The sequence below is a fragment of the Pezoporus wallicus genome, unplaced genomic scaffold, assembly GCF_028554395.1.
Source record: "Pezoporus wallicus isolate ANWC-B61680 ecotype Strahan unplaced genomic scaffold, APGP_CSIRO_Pwel_v1 contig_8042, whole genome shotgun sequence".
NCBI lineage: Eukaryota > Metazoa > Chordata > Aves > Psittaciformes > Psittacidae > Pezoporus > Pezoporus wallicus.
This window is the reverse complement of record NW_026639380.1, coordinates 2,112,316-2,133,006: the sequence shown is the minus strand read 5'-3', so window position 1 is coordinate 2,133,006 and position 20,691 is coordinate 2,112,316. Positions and strand designations below refer to the sequence as shown.

Sequence of the window (20,691 nt, the reverse complement as noted above, 5' to 3'; positions counted from 1 at the left end):
ATATGGCTTCATGGTTTTTGTCTGGCTCAGCTAAAGCTCAAATCTGCCTGAAATATACCATGGTGACACACCCAACACCATCCTCTTCATGCTGTAGGCTTAACTCTTATGGGCCAGTCATTATAACTTGTTAAAAGAACGTACGGTAAAACTGAAACTGCATCCTTGCAAAAGGAGTTATGATGAGGAAAATAAAAGTGTGGAAATCCAAACACCTTCAAAGCAGTGTTATGCAGTCACATGTGGTACACTTGACCAATGTCCCTAAATAAAGTCTCAGCAAACCAATAGCTGCATTCATGAAAAAGCTGCTTTCCCACCTACATGCAATCTGCCTCTTACTTTCTTACCTTAACTTTAAAGTAGCTTTTTGTCTTCTGTGACAGAGCTACTGCAGTTTGCACGTTCATCTTTGTAGCACAAGGCACTCTTACTTCTTCAAGTTCTGAGTATGACTGACAGCAAAACCCTCAGCATTAGTTTATCATCAGCCAAAACCAATCTCGTTCAAAAATGGCCTTTAAATTTGCTGGTTTATTCTGTGAAACAACCTGGCTGGCTGCAGTGCAGGTATTTTCAGCATAAGGGTTTCCAGTGGTTTAAGATTTGACAGACTCCAGTTGGTGCCCCTAGTTATTTGACAGTGATGTGGCAACACTGAGTGGTTGCTGATGAACAGGTTTGCAGTGATCATGCCTCTGTTTTCTGTTTTTGTTTTTTGTTTTTATCTTTTCCTCAGGGGAAATCGCTCACATCAAAGAGGTTAACCAGTCTAGTGCAGTCCTACTAAAAGGATCACCTTGTAGCATGGAAGCAGACTCAAATCATTATACATACTTTGTAGCTCACTGATTGCCTGACTCAGAGGACAGTAGAACAAGATGTTGCATGAGCAAGGACCTGACTTGTTTTCTTTTGTGTATACTAAGGCATTACAGACTCCGAGGGACTCTCTAGCCTTTCGATGCCACCATTTCGAAAACTGTCTGCTCACTTCCTCCTTCATATCAAGCTGGATCTGTGTCTTTTTATTTTCTGCAAGCTGAAGTACAGTGAAAAAAAAGCTTCTGCTAGGCACAGTTTATTAAAAAAAAAAAAGTCAATCAAAACCTGGAAGAAATGTAAAAAATGCATATATTAATAAATATACATATGGCATCACATTTATTGCACAATAAATTAGCACAGAAGGTTTCATTTCACTGATGTATTCACATTGAGAAAGAAAGCCTGTGTCTTTGTCTGTTGTCTGTATATTCTCTGTTAATGTTTCTTGCATTTATTTTTATACCATATTTAAAAAAGAACACCTTTTACTCCAGATGTATTAAAGCTGATCCTTTCTCTGTAAATTTGTGTATGTTTATATTGTTGTTTTATCTTTCATTAAAAGATGCAGAATCTCTTTCCTTTGGGAAGTTTGAGATTTTAATATTGAATCTGAAGATCAGTCAAGAGCAAAATCATCCCCAAACGTTACACATCTTGTGCTTTCTAAAAAGTGACATGAAATGGCATTTTCTTTCTCTCGGTGACACCTAATCAAACACACTTTATTGATAATCATTTACTTTTTCTTTTCTTTTTATCAAGCTAGCAGCAGAGAGACCTTTCCAGCTTGCTCATCATCACATAAGCAAAGTTTTCTTTAAGCTAGACTCGTTCTGTCATAGTGCAGCCTGCACAGTGATTCAGTCACTACCCAAGACCAGGTCGACTGACCTGCATTTCTTTAGGAACGGACATGAACAAAGCTGGCTGAGAACACAAGTGCATATTTGCTAATGCAAGGACAGTGTTTCTTCCTCCTTGTCACTTGTGATCCAATGCAACATTTTAAACTTAAAAGGTAGTGTTTTGGGAGTGGTAAATGTATTGTCTGTAGAGCAAACCTTGGTTAGCAACCCAGGAAGCTGTCATTTTAATTCAAGGGCTCTCTTCAGGTGTCCTGTTGAATATATACTGCTGAGTTTACTCACAGAGACCTATTGCCAGGTTTATGAGAGCATTTAGGCATTTCCCATGAGGTTGCAGATATGGATCTTTTGAAGCTAAACTGAGCTGTAACCAGAAATCTGCTTGGCCTAAGAAACAGCAGTTTTGACTGGCAGAGATGATGTAAGGAGTGTAGGCAGAACTCCGAATAGAAAAACAATGAGTCAAACAACAAAATGCTAATGCCTCCAGGTCATTGTAGGGTGCATAGGACAAACAAGCCTTTTTAGCAATACACAGGAGAGACTCTAGCACCATCCTTCATACTGACTTTAGTTTAATATTGAGAAACAGGAGTCTTGTTTTGAAGGGAGTACCAAATCTAAAAATGCACAGTGTGACAGTCATAGACACAATAAGAATAAATTTGAATACAGTAATGCTAGCCTCACTTCATTTGACGTCAGATACGTACCTGCATTGCTGCTGCTAGGGACAGGGCTCATGCACAGAGAAGCTGTGTAGGCAGAAGGTAGCTGAGCTGCCTTCTGCAGGGAATGCTCGCTTCTCTGCTGGCTCTGTTGGTAGCCTGGTGCAGCCATAGCCCTGGATGTAGCCTGGCTGAACCCAGGACAAAATGCATTATAAATCAGTGGAGGTTCCCCAGGTTTTACTCAGTTGGGGTTTCTGGAGGTTTGGGATTTTTATTTGTTGTTTGTTTTCACATGCCACTGTGTTTCTGGTTTCTAGCTAGGATGATAACCACTGATTTCAAGTGTCTCAGGTTTTGCTAGCATAATTCTATTAAGCTTTAATCAGAAAACACTGGAAATGCCCCATGAGAGCTTGAATTTGTCATGAACTCCATTTAGGTCAACACAAAATATTCACAGTCTAGGGAGGCCAGATGAATTTTAATAAATAGACACACTGAACCCCAGATCCTAAACTCTGAGATTTTCTTATCCTTTACCACAGAAATGTGAGCTCTGAGGCATGAACTTGGGGCCAGGCAATCCACAGAAATCTGAGCTCTGCTTCGCTTCTCAGTGCCAAACAGAGGTATTTATTTCCAAACTTCTGCTGCCACCAATTGCATCAGCTGGTATTGCCTGCTTTGCCTTAGGAGTTAACTGATTAGATACCAGTGTCTGCTTTCAAGAATCACTCCCTTCAAATAACTAATGTTTCAAATTCATGCATTAGGTAATTCATGCAGCTTTTCCCTAAGATTTCCACCCCCCACACCCCAAATCATTTTGCAACACCAACTGGCTGATAAAAAGATGTGGAGCATTTGTATCCCTGAACCCATTTTGTACTTGTGCTAGTTCTGCCCTTTCAATAAATACGAAGTCACTATTGAATGGCTGTCTTTCCCTGGATTTTAACACAGGTTTTAACAGTGTCTGCAAAGTAAAAAGATGCAATACTAATAAGGATTTCAAAGTAGTTGGGGAGCTCTATTAAGGTTTAATTTGAGTTTAGTTTTCAACTCCATTGTTACACAAGTGAATTTGGCCCAAATAAAATCTGTCCACTACCTGATTTTTAAAGGGTTTGTCTGCAACCTTGTGATACTTCACCTGATCACTGTCACCTGCCAGTGGTACCATACTTGGATTGAAAACTCCAAATAGGCACAAACTTCCTTTTGCTTCCCCCAGAGAAAAAGCTAAATATCTGTTGCCACATCATAGCAGCCTTCCAGTATCTGAAGGGGGCCTATTCGTTAGTGATAGGACAAGGGGTAACGGATTTAACAGGGGAAGTTTAAATTGGACATAAGGAAGAAGTTCTTTACTGTAAGGGTGGTGAGGCACTGGAATGGATTGCCCAGGGAGGCTGTGAATGCTCTGTCCCTGGTGGTGTTCAAGGCCAGGTTGGACAGAGCCTTGGGTGACATGGTTTAGGGTGAGGTGTCCCTGCCCATGGCAGGGGAGTTGGAACTAGATGATCTTAAGGCCCTTTCCAACCCTAATTATTCTATGATTGTATGATTCTATGTGAAGATCCACTTCTAGAATTAAGACTAACTCAGATTAAGGCTTGTTTGTAATATACCTATTAGGAATTTCAATGAGGCCACAATGGGGTAAAAAGGACCTAGAGAGCAACCCAATCTGGAGGGACCACTTTTCTGTCTCCTGGGGAAGAGCCATCAATCAGTGCCATCTGGCTTTGCCCAGGAAGCCGTAAATACCCTCTGTTGGGAGATATTAATTGTAATAGTCATTAAAATAACAACGTAGTGCTGACAGCTTCCACCTGAGAAGTTGAGGTTCATCAGACACCTTGTTCCTCATGCATGCCTGTGCATAAAAGCAACTCTTAAGCCTTCAGGGGAAAGAATTGTTTGCTGATGATGCTGCAGCCTTGAGATTGCTTCGTGCTCCCACACCAGCCTGGGAAGGAAAACAGCTGGTGAGATATATGTGAGCTTCCCTAGCACCTACCTGATAACAGCAAAATATTCACCTATTCTTTTGTGAGGTGCAATTGAAAATTGTCCTTCAATCCTACAAAACCAAAGAGGGAGGAACAAGGCCTTAAACAGTGACAAGAGAAATTGCAGAATGCTGAGCTGAAACAGTAATGGAGACTGGCCAAAAATTAATGAGCTGGAGGTGAATACAGGAGCAAGAAGTGGGAGTTAATTGTAGTGACCAGAACAAAACCAACAAGGGAGGAGAACTGGGGAACTGATCGAGAGGTGGAATGCAGCTGGTGGATTCCCAGCCTGCTAGCCATGGCTGTGCAGAGCTGGAATCAAAACCACCCAAAAGTCAGACAAGATCAACTGCAGGTGGCCCTTTAATGACAGGTTTTTTGACTAGAAAGCAATTAATACCAAGTATCTGTAATTACTTTTTTTTTCAGATTGTACCGCTTGTATTGTTTGAAATAATGACATACATAAATGCCAAATAGTCCCCCAAGAAATAACAAACTGGAGGGCTAAAATCAGTTCCAGAAAATGGGACTTTTAGGAGTCCATTTAGGTTGTTTAGTTATTAAAAAAAGAAAATAGCGCCAAGGCAGACAACTAACCTGAGGGAAAGCTGTTTTCTTTAGGTACCTGGAATGAGGAGTTGGGAATGACCAGTGATTTATGTGTGGCTCTTCCAATTACATATCTTTCTGCTAAGTGATTAACAGCTGTTTGAATTTAGATTTTTAAATTAGTATATTTTTAATGTCCCTTTTAGCTAGAGATGTTGTGCACAGAACTAACACTGGTCTGATTAGGTGCATAAAACACAGAAGTTTCTCTAAAGGAAAGTTAATAGCTATAGAAACGTATATAAAATAAAGCTTTAATCCCAAGATGTTCAAGGGAAATTATCAACAACTTCTTTGACCATATTCCATGTCCACAATTTATATAAGCAAATTGCTAAGTGGTTATGAATTGTACCAATCTGCCTTTTGATCTGACTGTGCTGAATAGATTAATGCTTTTGTCTCCTGTGAGTTGAAGGTAGGCTGAATTCCCACTATCAAAGAGATGGAGGGGAAGCAAGGATGATCTCTCTGGGACTGAGCTCCCCCCCCTTGTTCTGTTCTGGACTATAGAGTCCTCAGGTGATGTGCAAATAAATGGGTTTGTTTGTACAGTCATTGTCTTGAGAGCTGCAGAGTCTCTCTAGTCATTATCTCTGCCACTATGAAGTTTATTTCCTGGTATCTAAACTAAATCTTCTTTGCTTCAATTTATCCATTTATTTTTGACCAGGCTGCTACAATCACTATAAAATGTTCCCTACCTTTTTGCTCAAGTACATAAATGGCCACTGCAACATCACAGCCTCCTTTCCTTTCTTTACTGCTGTTTTCTGAAGTGGTGAATGACTTCATTGCTCTCCTCCAGGCTAGGGGGTGTTACAGCTTACTTGCAGGACAGTGCCCAGAGCAGGCTGCAGGGCTCTCACACAGGTTTTACAGGAGGAGGGCAGAGGATTGCTGTTGTACTTCTGTCCATACACAGCTATGAGATTGCCCTTTTTGCAGTAGGTGGCCACTACTGAACTGTGCCAGCTTATGCATGTGGCACAGTGACACCCAGATCCTTTGCACTAAAACATAGGTGGTTGTTCTCCTTTGTGTGTAGCTGAGTCTTCCTGGGTCAGTGAGGCCTCTTCTGTTGTCCATTGAGTAGTATCCTAATTTTTCAGGCCATCTCTTTTCCTAAGATCACTTACCTTTTTTGATATTAACCTGTGAAATACTTGTAGTCCTCTTACCTGGGGGTATCTTTATGTGTGGGTGAGAGTGAGGAATTTGTGGCCTGATTCTCTAAAGCATGAATGAGAGCAAGTGCCATTGTCACTATTTGCCGTAAGGGATCTGTATGTATAAATTGCTAAGAGAAATTGCTGTGACAATAAATCCTGAGAACCTGCTCAAATGCTAGATGATAGTCCTTATTTACAAGTGTGGACGTGGACAGTAAATATCAAATATTAAGACACGATTGTAAATGTTACCTTGTTAGTGGCATTTGCACAATTTTTATTGCACTTTTTCGTTGCTCCCAGAATATATTCTGCTGCATTCACCTTCATTGGCTCCTGTTTGATTTGACTAGATTTTGAAATCTCTCATTAGATTCATCACAGATGTCAGCTTTCAAAATAGATACTCTTTACCACCCTTCCTCTTAACCTTGTGGGTGCTTCTTCTGCATGTATGTCACATAAACGAGGCATTTCATTATGCACATGTCTTTTATATCCACCTCTTTATGCCTTTTCCCCTTTCCTTTTTAACAGATGTGTGGCAATGGCATATTTAGTGTAACTTACTTTTCTACCTTTCTGCTGAGAGGAATGTATAACCTGAAATCTCTGACCCTTTTTGAGTTCATCTCTTCTGATGTGCTTATCTTTGTATGATTCATCTTTTCTTTTAGACTCTCTTTCTTCTCCTCCCCCTCAGTAACATCTTTTTTAGGATTCTCCATCTTTTATGTTCCTTTTCCTTTGTTCCCCTGATCCTCGCTCCATTGATCCCTCCTGTGTGTTCCTATGGTGCTCACTAATGCTCTTTACACTTCCCTCCTCTGTTTTATCTTTCATGGAATTGAAAGAAATTACAGGCTAAAAAAAAAAGAAGAAAAAGCATTAAAGGAAAGGCAGGCCAGTGCTAGGGCGAGGGCTGAGGTAGAACGTGCCTCTGACAGTGGTCTGATCTCAGGGGATCACCCTGCCTATGGGTGCCTGCCTTTCCCTTCCCCACCCTGCTGCCACCAGCTCTCCACTCCTCCACTAGCCACTGCTGCCCCAAACTCCTCTCTCTTGGAGATGTTGGTGAGGATTCAGACATAAGCACACAGAGGCGTTTCTAAACACCTGAGGTACTGCCCTAAGCTCCTCTGTGCATCAGACAGAAGAGGTTCATAAAATCCTTACTTTGGCAGCAGGACTAAGGATTAGGCATTCAAAAGCTAGTCTGGCATGCCATGGCATGGCAATAGATCATGGAGTGGCTGTTAGTAATGTTACCACCTTTGTTTAAACTGTTCTCCAAGTCTCTCTGTAAAGCCCTTGTACCAGGAGGGTCACACCCCCAGGTGTCCTTGGGCTGGGGGAAGGAAGGGGGCAGGTACTCATGTCATTCACTCCAGGAACTGCGGTTCCAAATAAATTGGGAGCTTCAGTTTCTTTCATGGTAACAGCAAGGTGAGGGAGGTCCACAGAACGATGCAGAGAATCTTGGTCTCCTATCAAACAGTCTGTGGGAGGCAGGAAGGAAGAGTTAAGCCCATGCCTATTTTTCTAAGTCCTGGTTTATACTGGTCTGGGAGGTAGCTGCAGTGAAGATAACGAATGGGCTTATGGAAGCTCATGTACTTAAATCACAGATCAGGTTTTGGGGGTGAAGGGATATAAATGTGGAATTTCATCAATGGGTAGACTTTATTTAAAATTATCTGGTGTTTTAAAAGGTGACACTAGCAGCAAAGTAAACTGCTGAAGATACAGTGCAGATAATTAGATAGATATTGCAAGGGAAACGGGTTCCAGAAAGTTGGGTTAGGAAACAATTAAGGTTGTAATTCCTAGGTCATTTTGGGAAGCTCCATTTCTCTTTCCTGCACCTTACCTGAAGTACTTCAACAACCTTGCTGTGTTCCTGATGAGCAAGGCCTTGCCTAATCTCTCTTCCATTACTTTCCTTCTTAATCTTTTTCCTCATCTTTTCTGTCACTGTTGGACACGCCAGGCATGAGACAGTAGCTGCTGCTGCTCTCTCAACAGCACATTTGCGTGCAGGGGGGATTTTCATTACTATCTCTGTTTCTTCCTATAATAATAAAACTTAAAATGTCATGCTTATATTTTCTTCCAAAGGACTTCTTCCAAGGGCAATTCAAGTCATACAGACCCATATCACCAACTGTTTCTGTCTACTTGTGTATTAGCAGTATTCATTTTATTGGGAAAAAATAGCAAAACCAAAACAAAAATGTGGAAGTTATGAATTTCAGATATTTATTCTGCTGTTTGTCAGAGCTGAGTAGAAAAACAAATTGCCCTTTACTCCCTGCTTAAATCCCATTGCCGTGTTAAAACTGCACTTTGCTATTCCCATCAGCAAGGGGCATGGAGCATCTGCTGACCTTTCAGTGTCTCTGCTGGCATCTCTCACTGTTTCTCCCTGCCCCAAACTCCCAGCATACTTCCCCTTAAGTCAGGGATGTGAAACCTGTAAGACTGACTTTAAAGTATACTTGCTCTTTGCTCAGCAGGTATGCTTGTGCTTGCTAGATGGATGTCAGCTGTGGTACCTTTTCGGTACCCATGGGTTTGGGGGATTTTTTGAAAGATGGTTTGGACTTCTACAGCCCCAGACCCCACCATGTGCTGGGAATTCACCTTTCTTTCTAGAAAGCTTTTGAAGGCAACCTCTTTCCACCAACTGCATGGACTAGGAAGAGTGGCTTTGATCTCTTTGTGTCTTTTAATGAGAAATAAAAAAACAAGGGTTTGTAGGCCAGAAGACCTCAAGGAATAAAACAGAGAGAGGGAGAGGGCAAAAGAAGAGTGTTAAAAATTAAAAAGGAGCATTAAAGTAACAGCTGGAATAGTGAAATCAAGGCCCACCACCTGCCTCTTGTTATAGCTATCATTTATTTCTCTATCTTGAGAGCAATCATTGATGGCTGCTCTCCTCCTATTCTGTGTTAATGCTGTGACTAGTGAAGCATCAGGAGAAAACAGAAGAGGAGCCAGAGACCACAGGACACTCGTGTGTTTGGTGGCATTGCCTGACATGGGGGACAGCACTGGGAAGACAGGAGGACTTTGTTCTACGTACCCTGCAAACCATGTAGAGCCTGCTGCTTTTATTTTTCATCTAAACAGAGATTTTGGATGTGCTGCCCCAATTGTGTTGTGTGAAAAAAAGAAGAAAAGAAAAGGCCTTTCCATGCCCAGCATGGTGAAAAAGTCCAGTGTTGCCCATAGAAGTTGCATCCTTTTCCAGTTCCTGAAAGCTCCTGCACCAGGATGGAGCTCGTTACTCATCATTGTTGAGGCCTCATGGTCTCGTGCATCCAGCAACAGTGGCAGCTGCCTGCTTCTTGCTCTGGCAGAAAGGAGCTGTCAGCAGCAGTCCTTCCTGTGATGCAGAAATGGCTTCTCCTAACAGTGAGCCCTCCTGGATACTCTTCTGTCATATTGGCACGGACAAGGCAGCACCAGCACGGCTGGTGTATCAGTGCTGTTCTCGTTCAATACGGCTAAAATTTTAATTCTGCTGAGGAAAAATGAGTAACCTGAATGCTATTACTTACTTTGACTTGTGTAATGCTGAATATGAAAAATACTGATGATACAAATTTATTGGATGGGACATTTTTGGTATCCATTATAGCCCATTATTTGGAAAATATAAGTAGAGCTTAGAATTGGAAACGAAGAAAGTTAAAATAATTTTCTTCACTTTTCCCCTGCAATAGTTCTGAAGTGATCATATGCTTTTTTTTTCTGTTTCTTTTTTCCGTTGCTGTGTCTTGCTGACTTTCATGCCGAGAGCCAATGTTCATAGGAAACAAACCAACCCGATTTAATTTTCCTTCTCTAAACCCTGAGCCATGGTGATGATACAAGTTGCTGGGCAGCAACTGCAGTTTCACTTCCAGCATCAGCAATCAAAACATTTGTTATCCTTGTGTAGCACAGGCGCTCCTTAAAGCCTTCTTCCCAGAAGCCGGGAGGAGGGCATAGGGCTGGGGATAGGGCTGAGGATGTGGCTAGGGCTGGGAATAGGGATAGGGATAGGGATAGGGATAGGGATAGGGATAGGGATAGGGATAGGGATAGGGATAGGGATAGGGATAGGGATAGGGATAGGGATAGGGATAGGGATAGAGCGGGGGCTGGGGCTGGGAGCGCGGTGCGGCGGCAGTGACACCTGGTGGGTGCGTGCAGGAACGGTTCCGGGTGAGCAGAGGCTGGTCCCGGCAGTCCCGAGTGGGAGCCCACGGGAAGGAGGAGGCTGTGTCCTGCCCGTTCCCGCGGAGGCGCTGCCTGCCCTCCCCTCTGCAGCTCTTTCTCCTGGGCAAGGAGCGGGTCCCGAAGCGGAAATGCAGGCGGGGGCAGACAGGGACGCGGGAGCTGGAAGTGAGCAGTAGGTACCGAGTAGGAGGCAGTTGATGCGCTGAAGCTGGTATAGAATTGCATCGGCTCAATAGAAGTGGATGAGACCAACGCTGGTTTACTGATCATGAAATTTACTACATTTTACTTTACGTTGCACTTTACATTTCAGCTTAATGGCTTTAAGCTGAAAGCGGGGAAATTTAGATGAGATATTAGGAAAAAAAATCTTCACTATGAGGGTGGTGAGACACTGGGACAGGTTGCCTGAAGCTGTGGTTGCCTCATCCCTGGCAGTGTTCAAGGATAGGTTGGAAGGGGCTTTGAGCAACCTGGGCTAGTGGAAGGTTGGAACCAGGGGATCTTTAAGGTCCCTTCCAACCCAAACTGTTCTATGATTCCATGATTCTTCATATCCCAATGAAAATAACATGGATTATTTTTGTTAGATTATGCCAGAGGAGGGTGTCTCTGTTAAGACGGTTCCCAGAAACCAGTGTTGCTGCAGTGCAATCTATTAGTTCTAGGTCTTTTGGATTGTATCAGGATACATTTGGCTTGTCTCAAGTTGACTTCACTAGCTTTGGGAACTGATTTAAATAATGGATGTGAAAGGAGCCTGAAATGAAGAAGAAACAATAACAGCCAGTACATCAAGGTCTGGTTTGAGCCTGGAAACATGCAGATGCTGAGGACTGATGGAAGAAGTGGTTACATAGATTTGACTGCAAATGCCTGAGGAAGCCTGGGTATGTTCCTGGGAAGAAACAGCAGAGAGCCCCCTCCAGCTTGGCTGCCCATGGTTAAGGTGGGCTTTGAAGTCATGCATGGGAGTGTTGCTTCCGGTTGTTCCTCTGATTGCATCCAGGACACTGGGATTTTGGTCCTGTGATCTGTGAGCAAACAGCCTGCCAGAAGGAAACCCACTCCCACCTAGTTCTGGTTTCAGGGGGAATCTCTTGGCAAAGGCTAAAATATCAGTGGTTAACCACTGCCAAACTGCAGTGGTACGGTCTTTACAGCTCTCCCCACTTCAGTTCCTATCTGTTTCTGAGAACGAGAATGAGAGACTGAATATAAAAACGGTGCTTGAATTTCATGGCCTTCCACTTGCACGGTTAAATTCTGTTTTGTGGGTGCTGCAAATACATGGGATTCGTTTACATCAATTTTGGGCTTCCTTTCCCTTCTTCTCCAGAGCCCCCAGACTGTGTGATGGGGTTGATGAGGAGCTCTGACTGTTTTCCAGCCTTTTCCGTCTCACTTTTGCATATCACATTCCAGCTTTCCCAAAGAATCTGCAGTCTGGCTGTGAGGACAACAGGCAACCCAGGGCTATGCACCCTCATGACCTCAGATGCTGAACCATTCTGGGGAGACTATTCTATGGAGAATCATGTATGTGGGGAGTTACTTTCCAACTTTGAAACTCAAAATGCTTTTTTTCCCATTAGTAATAGACAGCCAACTTTCATAACATAATGTTTAATAAAAAATATATTAGGTATTTGTATGTAATTTTTTTATGTCTGGAATGGATGTTATGGAAAGCAATTGCCTTGGCTTTAGGGGATGGAGAGAAAGTTTGTCTTTGCTTGGATATATAGCACTCCCCTTTGGGATGGTGTCATTTGATAATTCCTGCCACATGTTCTCATGAGTAGGATGTTTTTGTTTCCTTACTGTGTCTCCCCCCAAGTCCTGCTGGGTAATATTTCAGATGGTCACGGTCAAAAAAAGCATGTGACAGCTTCCAGATGTTCAAATAATCAAAGCGATCTGCAGATCTAAGGGAGCACACCAACAAACAAATGAAGGATAACTTGAAGGGCTGCAGTCTAGGTGGGGGGCCACATTCAGAGGTGGTGTAGCAGGCTGAAGGATAGTCTTTTAATATCTGGAGAATTCACTGATGTCTACATCACTTGCTAAAAATGAGACAGTCTGATGTGGCTGGGCAGGCAGTAGAAACCGAAAACATCGGATCTGGTTGTGGTTTTCCCGCAGCTTGGAGCAATGATAGCGTCCCAGGGGATCGAGGAGGGCTGTCACGGTGCAGCACAGCTCTGAGCTGTGCTGGCTGCTGGGCTCCAGCTCGTGTGATGCAGCTGGGACTAAGAAATGTGACCATGCCCTGCTGCCGTCCACACCATCACCCCATCTGGGCTTTGTCCTGGCTGAGGGGCTGGTGCCCAGGCAGTGAGTGCTGCACTCAGCTGAGAGATGGGAGGACAATTCTCAGAGCAGGGAAACACGCCTGCTTCTGGCTTGCTCCTACCTGGCTTGTATAGGCACCTGTTTAGGCATTAGTAACTAGTTCAAAGCTGGGGTTTGGGAGACATTCAAAACCATTAATCATCCCAGGTGATTTTTGTTGGTCAAACCAACAGCTTTATAAAAACAGACAAGCTTCCAGCTTTGTAAAAACAGACAAGACAATTGAAAATGTACAATGGGACACTGTATTCCTCTTTGGGAATGTAAAATCTTCCTCATAAAGAAAAAAATGAAGCTTGTATTAGTCACTGTCAACCTGATGCTTGTAGAGGTGAATGAGGACAGTTGTGTACCTCTGTGCAGTGTGTATGGACCAGCAAGCAGGAGCAGGAGGCTGCACATCACTGACTGCTGTCCTGCAGACTGGGCAGTCCTCTCTGGTCACAGGAGGGACAACAGCCCCACCTCACAGGGTCCTACAGCAAGTCTGCTGGTGCCTTTTCGCACGCTGGCATGTCGTGTGGCACTGCCTCTGCTGCCGGTGGCACATCCTATGAAACAGATGTAACAGATGTGCTGTGGGTGTGCAACTGGCACAGCTGTGCTGGAAAATTGTTTTACAAAGCCTTCCATGTCAGTGATCGGGAGGGGCAGACATCATTATTACTATTATTATTATTATTATTATTTCTACTACTGCTATTACTTCTACTAATTTGTGTGCAAACAATGCTGGCTCAAAATCTGCCTCAGCTGCTGATGGAAAAAAGCAGATCTGATCACATCAAGAGAGCTGCTGGTGGTTTGAATGTTACTGTGACTCCTACAGGCTGATGCTTTTGAAGCATAACTATTTGGTAGATGATTGCTACTGACTACTCTTTCCCCTTGGTAGTAAGGCTTTGTGTGACTTTTCATGCAATCCTACACAGGCATTTTACTGCATTGAGAGGTAATAGTGTAGCATGCCAGCAAATTCAGTTCCACACTTGGAAAAGGAACAGCTTTGAGACAGTTGTCCGCCACCAAGTCAGCTTTTGTAAGTCGGGTTCTGTGTATTGCATTCCCCAAGAATTTGGAGAACTTCTGGCAAGATTATTTCTTGGTTTTGTTCAAAGAATCCCTTTGTATGTACATAGTGGGGGGAAGATCAATACACTACTCATCTGGAAAATTGGACTATGGTGCCCATGTACGTGGAGGGCCTGAGCCTGAGAAGGGCATTGTCAGCAGTATAGGGGCCTTGGACGAGGCACACCATGACATGGGCAAACACCCAAAAGTGAGGAGGATGCTGCTATGCACGAGGACACTGGTACCTGAATGCGTTGCGGGAAAGTGGTGGCCGTGAAAAATTGGATCTGGGTCACACAACAGATATTTGCTATGATGAGTCCTTGCTCTCCTGGTTCATGCCTGTAAAACTGGGATAACAAGGTTGTTTCACGCTGTAAACCCTGAGAAGGTTTGGAGGGTTGTGTTTTTCTATGAGCTGGAGCATCAACATGTGCTTCCATCATTTATCATGTGGTTGTCAAGACTGCAAGCTCATTGCCCACGTCCACAGGGAAAGTTATAATTACTTATATATGGTAAACTAAAAATGGAAATCATTCACTGCAGTGGAAGCTGACTCAAGAAGGACAGATCATCAGTGGGGAGAAGTGATAAGAGAAGTAAAGCTGCTGCATTGTAAACCAGAAAACAGTGTGACAAAAAAACAAGTGGCCTCCATCTACTGTCTACCCATCCTCTGGTCATCCCCCCATCCCTCTGCTAGCTACATATTTGTATGTTTTTATTTAAAAAACAGGCTAGGGAGCAGCATGGAGCGGGGTGGTTGGGGCAAGAGGAAAGCGGATAAAGGCCCTTTTCCCCTTGGCTTGTAAATCCGTGCCTGGTCTCCCTTCAAGGCTTCGTAGTTTAGAAAGAATTGCAGTTTGTTCTTCAAAAGATGTGTCAGTCTGTTATGGATTAAGAAGACAATATGCCTTCCACATTTACTCTCTTTGCAAAGACTGATTTTTGGAGGATTTGCTAGTCACTTCATTTCAGACGCATTTTTTAACATGTTCACATTTCTTTGTGGTTAAACTTAGATCCTGTCCTTCCTGAATCCTATAAGGCTTGCTGTGTGGTGTTTGTCTTCTCATGGTCATTACTGATATATACCCACTGCACTCATTGTGCTCCACTAAAACAATTTTGTCAGGGTAAAAATTGCAAATTAAAATATTTTCTCAGAAGGCAGACTCCAAACATAGTTTTGTAACAAAAAATCCCCAATTGTTTCCAAACTGAGCTTAATTTAAAGTGAAGGATAAATATTTCCCTTTACTATTACCCAGATGTGATCTTCCTAAAGCTTCAGACATGAATAATCTCTCTAAATTTTCCAGCTATTTCAATATCCTGGCCATATTGAACTCAGCCTGTGGATCTAGCACCCATTCAGGAAAATCTGCAGACAAGGCCAATGCCTGACGTCTCTATCCATTAAAATCAGTGATCACACATTTTCTACTTTACTTTCGCAGTTTTGGTTTCCTTTCAGCTGCACCTTCATTTTTCCCTTTTTAGTGAGAACTTGGGAAGTTCCCACTACCTTCCTGCCTCTGCCTCTTCTTTCTTTAGAATCGCTAGTCTGCTTGCCTTATTTTAATAGCTATCATTCTCATTCGTTGATTGCAGATTTTGGCCAAATCCTGATAATGTCAACAGAAAGGTTTTCCCTGGAATTTTAGACGTGTTTCTGTTGTGTTTTTTCTTTCCCCTCCTTCTTGCTGCCTGGCTGGCTGATTTAAACAAATATTTTCAGAACAGCTTGTCCTCAGTTGACTAAACTGGTAAATAATGGATAAATATAGTTTTGATTGGGAACAGCTTTCTGGCTAAGGATGGAATACGGCACTAAAGAAGAATTTTTCTCACCTTGAGTCATGGGATCTGGTTGGTTAAATTAAAACCGTTTACTTAACCTGCCTGTACAACACACAAACATCAGAGATGTGCTTTAGCTGTACTGATACTTTGTGCTGCCTACACTACTACGCTAGCTGCCACACCTGGGCAGTAATTCTATTTTGTGAAACAGAAATAGCCTGGCTTTCATTCCTTCTTTGTGTCAAATTTAAGTTAAATACCTAAGTAAAGTCTCAGGCTTATTCTTCCAAGTCATACCTTCTTTTTTTTTTTCTTCTCGCCCTCTGGAAGGGAAATGTTGTTCTGTCATAAGCCTCAAGCTTCTATGTGTATAAATTCATCAGTGTCCTAAGGCTGGCTACCTACCTCCATAACTCAATCCTGCTATAACTGTACTGTCTTCTTACCAAAATGTACTTCACCAAGCCTACAAAAGGGATGTTGCTATGTTTGTTCGGGTTGCCTTTGCAGCATGCAGAGGACTTCTATAAGTATTTTTCTATCTGTTTATTTACACAGAGGGGCTAGAAATATTACAATGTTCTCCATATACATAGTAAAAGTAAAAACCCAACTTGCAACAGTAATATGAATATAAGTCATTGTATTTTGAATTTTGATTGTAATAAATTACAGCTATAGTTCGCACAACCCAGCTATTATCTCAGATTGTCTCTCTGCAGAATCACAAAAACAATCTGAGTCATTCCAACTTGATTCATGTTCAGTTCCTGTTTGGGAAAGCTTCTCTCACCATCAGACCGCCTCATAACTTTTTTTCCTGAGAAAGCTCAGATCCTGTACAACAGTCCCAGAGCCTATGGTGGGTTCTGCAGCATGAATCATGGAAAATATGCATCCCTGGTTATTTGTAGCTGGTTATTTTTGCAGAAGTCCATGTGGAAAAAGAGCCATGTGATTTTGTTCTATGCGATACGTGTGTCTTTTTGGCACTCTAATGGGAATTGTTTAATAGAGACTAATCAAGCATATCAAAAGATGTCAGTACTTGAAAGAGGAAACAGAGGTGTGGTTGACATGTAGAGCTGAGATAGATTATGAACCAGTTTCAGAGAGAAAGAGAGTGAATTTGCCTGTCTGAATAAAGCAAGGCCTCAGAGAGTTTCCCTGTTTCTCCCAGAGCACTCTTCATGGTTTGTCACTAAATTATTGTGAAACCTCTATTCGTCTTTGTTGTGGTTTCATTTCACCTATGTATAATATGTTAATTCAACTAGTACATGCAGAACATATTATTTCAAGTAGTTCACGGCGCTGATTAATTAATAAATAACTTTGGCACTCTTACCTGAAAAGCATAATAGAATCAGAGAAAATGCCTTCTACTTGCCAGCCTTCCTTACATCATTTGAGAGACCTCTCTCTTTTTAGAGAGCTCCCTCTTTTGAGCTGAAAATACAGAACAGCAACTCCATATAATATCTTAGACATGAAGTGAATAATAATGTATAACTTCAAGGAAATGAGGCTACACAGTATAATGATGATACTAGCTATCATTTCTGTAGTTGAACAGCTCAGCAGTGAGCAACTTTGCTTCTGATATGTCCTGCAAAAATATGGTACTCATTTTACTATTAGTAACAGAGGTAGTATTAAGGGCAAGTAAGAGAATAAAATCATCAAAACATTGGCAGATGTTGCAAAGATTAGGGTTATCATATATAATGAGGATTAAAGGAACTCAGAAGTAAAGACTGAGGTGCTTTGTCATCTGATGTCAGATGACTGAGCAATAGTCATTTATCCAACAGGGAAAAGTAGAGTCAGATGCAGAGAAAAAAGATGTAGGGCTGTGCATACTGTCGGGAGCATCCTCAACCGGGTATCAGTGAGCTTAAACGGGACAGGCGGCTCATGTCCCAGGTATCAGCTGGACATGAGCTCCAAGGTAAAACTGGTCAAAAACTAATGTGACTCCTGGGATCATGTGTTTTTGGCAAGGATGACTTGTTTCCTCTATGTGTGTGCTGGGCTCCAAAGCAGGGTGTTTGCTTTAGGCACTCCTAAAGCCTGACAGAAAACCAGACAGGGTGCAGGCAACAGCTCGGAGAGCAACCAAAAGACCAGAAAGCACCTTCTGGTAGAAGCTGTAGGTACACATTTTTTTAAGCATACCCAGAAAAGGTTAGCGGATTACTGGTTACAGACGGTAAGTATTTACTTTAGGACTAACACTCTTCCAATCTAACAAATAAAGATATAAAAAGATCTGGTGGCTGGAGCTGGACAAATGAGCAGGAGGAAAAGGCTACACATTTCACCAGGCAAATACTTTGCTGTTGGCAGGGATGGCAATAGGTTCTTGTGGCTTTTCTACCATTAGCAATTCTTAAATCGAGAATAGATGTTGTTGGGTTTTTTAATCTAACACATGTACTCAAGTTTAAACTGGCTCACATTCAGGCATGTTCTGTGTCCTAAATTATGTGGTTAGGTGACCACATGGCGACTCCTGGTTTTATAATCTGAAAATCCTTTTGCTCTGACAAATAGCAGTGGAGGAGCTTCTACTGTGGCTGAGATTTTGGATTAATGGATGCTTGTTGTGTTTACTGGGGTCAGCATTTACCTTTCTTCCTTCTCTGAACCAGCTTACCACTGACTGGTCCTGGCTGCCGAGCTGCACACTAGGCAGACCTGTCCTGCCTAGCCCAAAGATGCTCCTTTTTCACTTATTTCTCTCCTCCCAGGCTGGAAACCCACATTCATTTTTCCGAGGAGCCAGGAGCCACCTTGAACCGGGGAACTTCTGTAGCGCTTTGAGAGTAACCATTCACAAAGACCTTACAGCTCTGAACTACAGCACGCACAAAGAACACTTTTTTTCTAGCGACTACAAAATGCTGCAATAAGCTTTACTCAAATGAAACCTCTATTAGCGGTAGTGGAGCTTTGTATGTTAGTCACCAAGGATTTGACTATCAGATAATTGTGATTATACGTTCTCCTCAGAACAACATGCATTATTTAAGAAGAAAATCAAACTCCAATCAAGCTGTTCAGAGAGTTTAAGATATTCAGATGTAGAGCTCCCAGCGTCCCTGTTTTAGCCATTGGGGTATAGTGCAAGATGCTGCTAAGCAGGCAACAGTCTCAGGATTTATTGCAGTGACTGAAATTATAAATACAGAAAGTTCACAGAAAAGCCTGCTCTCGTGAACTTTCAACCAGCATTTGCAAAGTAAGAAGCCATAGATTATTAATATAATAAATGGATGCATATCTGTCCAAATGTTTAATAAAGATAATATGTGAGAAGCATGAAACAAGTCATTTTCCTCTGCAGTAAAAATATATTTCTTCTATTGGATGCAGAACAGTGTCAGTAGCAGTTGAAACTTGTTGAAGTTTTCAGGTTCAGAAAATGATACTCTAACAAGAATCATACCAAAAACACAGGTCTTAGAATAGGAATTGTCCGGTCAGAGGAGACCAAAATTTGACAAAGTAATGGTTGAATTCTCTGTAATTAAGAAATATATACATATATACACACACTATTTACATAAGATCTTGATATCAAAAGGTAAACTGAATCATGCAATACAATCCAGCAAAATCTATTTTTATAAATACTCTTTGTCCCCAGGAAGACATGGGGACAGCAATGCTTTTGATTTTAAAAGGTCGGATCACCTGTTTCTGGTTGCTTTGGCTATTGGAGTATGGCTGGGCTGAAAAGGCCAGTGCTTACTTGGCCTACAGTTGCCGCACACCCTACAACTGCCTGCTTCCTGCATATGCTTTCTCTCTCCCCTGCAAAGCACTGATAAAGGACACATGAATGTTACCAAGCAAATAACATGAACTACATCTACACAGTCACAGTAATGTTGATTTGTATTTCCTGAGTGGTCCCAAGAGACATGAACACAGTCTGAAGCCCCAGGCAAACATTCATCTTTCTATTGCCAGCACCGGTGTCTCCAGGACTGGGAGTCTGGTAAGATGAGTAAGATGGTCTGCCATACTCTAAGAACAGGTCTGCTCATTTAGCTTGCTTAAGTCTTTTCACTTAAGCACACAGGCACATATGAAATGTTTCTTTTGAGTCTAATTCCTTCAACCTGAAAGGATGCAAAGATGCCCGTGATTCTTGCTGCCAAAGGACTCCCAAAGCCTCAATTTTTTGGAAGAGGTAAGTGGCAGAGGAGACGGACCTACAAAGGTGAGAAGTATTTCCTCACAGCTAGAGATTACACAGCAAGTCTGGTTAAGATCCCAGGCTCCAGGTTTACTGGTTACAGTAAAGAACCTCTAGTGACACTAAATGCTGCTTTACTGTTGCTATTAATATCAGGCAAAGAGATGTAACAAATAGTTCCAAGCCAAAGATGTTACTCCATACAACTTTATTAGAATAGCAGAAGGTGAAGCCAGATGATGGAAAACGTATGTCAAGAATGTCATGTGCTGTAGTATATGCTTTACATTCCTACACAGAGTTTTGTGAGAGGAAAAGATCAGTCCTTTCAAATCTGATAAAGCAATGCTGGCATTGATTTCTGTGGATGCAGTCATGTGTCAAGTGATTATTTGTGTTGGCACAATGAATTCAATACACATCTATGACCTCGATACTTGAATCTCAAAAATTTCACTAAAAGGGATGCCAGTGAACTGTTATTTTCTCTAAACACCAGTTCTCTATAGATGTAATCATAGTAACAGCCATCACGTTTGTGTTGACAGTGGCCAGCAAGGGCTGAAAGCTTGGCCTGTTGAAATCTTTGGTGAAGATTTGGCTGAGAAGTGCAACTAGGTTTTCACACAAAAATAAAAAGACTGAGGGTTCCCCTGAGGGTTACCATTTTGTGTAATGGTAAAATATTCTTGTTTTGTTTTTCAACATCTTGGATGTCAATGCCCTTAGCTTATGAAAGTTCAAGTTTATTTGTGCTAAAATGAAACAACAACAACAAAATAACTGTATTTCCATCTCTCCCTTCAAATCAGAAAACCTTGCAGGACTGTGTTTTAATGCAGGCAC

The 20,691-nt window shown here is 42.1% G+C and overlaps 1 protein-coding gene across 7 annotated transcripts in view; it reads left to right on the top strand.

Moving 5' to 3' along the window:
- The window catches only part of RGS7 (regulator of G protein signaling 7), a 251,969-nt gene extending 232,995 nt beyond the window's left edge, over positions 1-18,974 (top strand). For 4 of the 7 annotated variants that reach the window (XR_008972805.1, XR_008972804.1, XM_057414556.1 and 1 more), the window contains one exon: positions 740-1,405. Coding sequence is in view for 5 of the 7 variants with exons in the window: in XM_057414556.1 (XP_057270539.1) it covers positions 740-790 (51 nt within the window). In the remaining 2 variants the exon portion in view is untranslated. Of the gene's footprint in view, positions 1-739; positions 1,406-18,391 lie in introns of those variants that run through there. The other 3 variants (XM_057414557.1, XM_057414554.1, XM_057414558.1) reach the window with 1 other exon arrangement.
- The last annotated feature ends 1,717 nt before the right edge of the window (positions 18,975-20,691 follow it).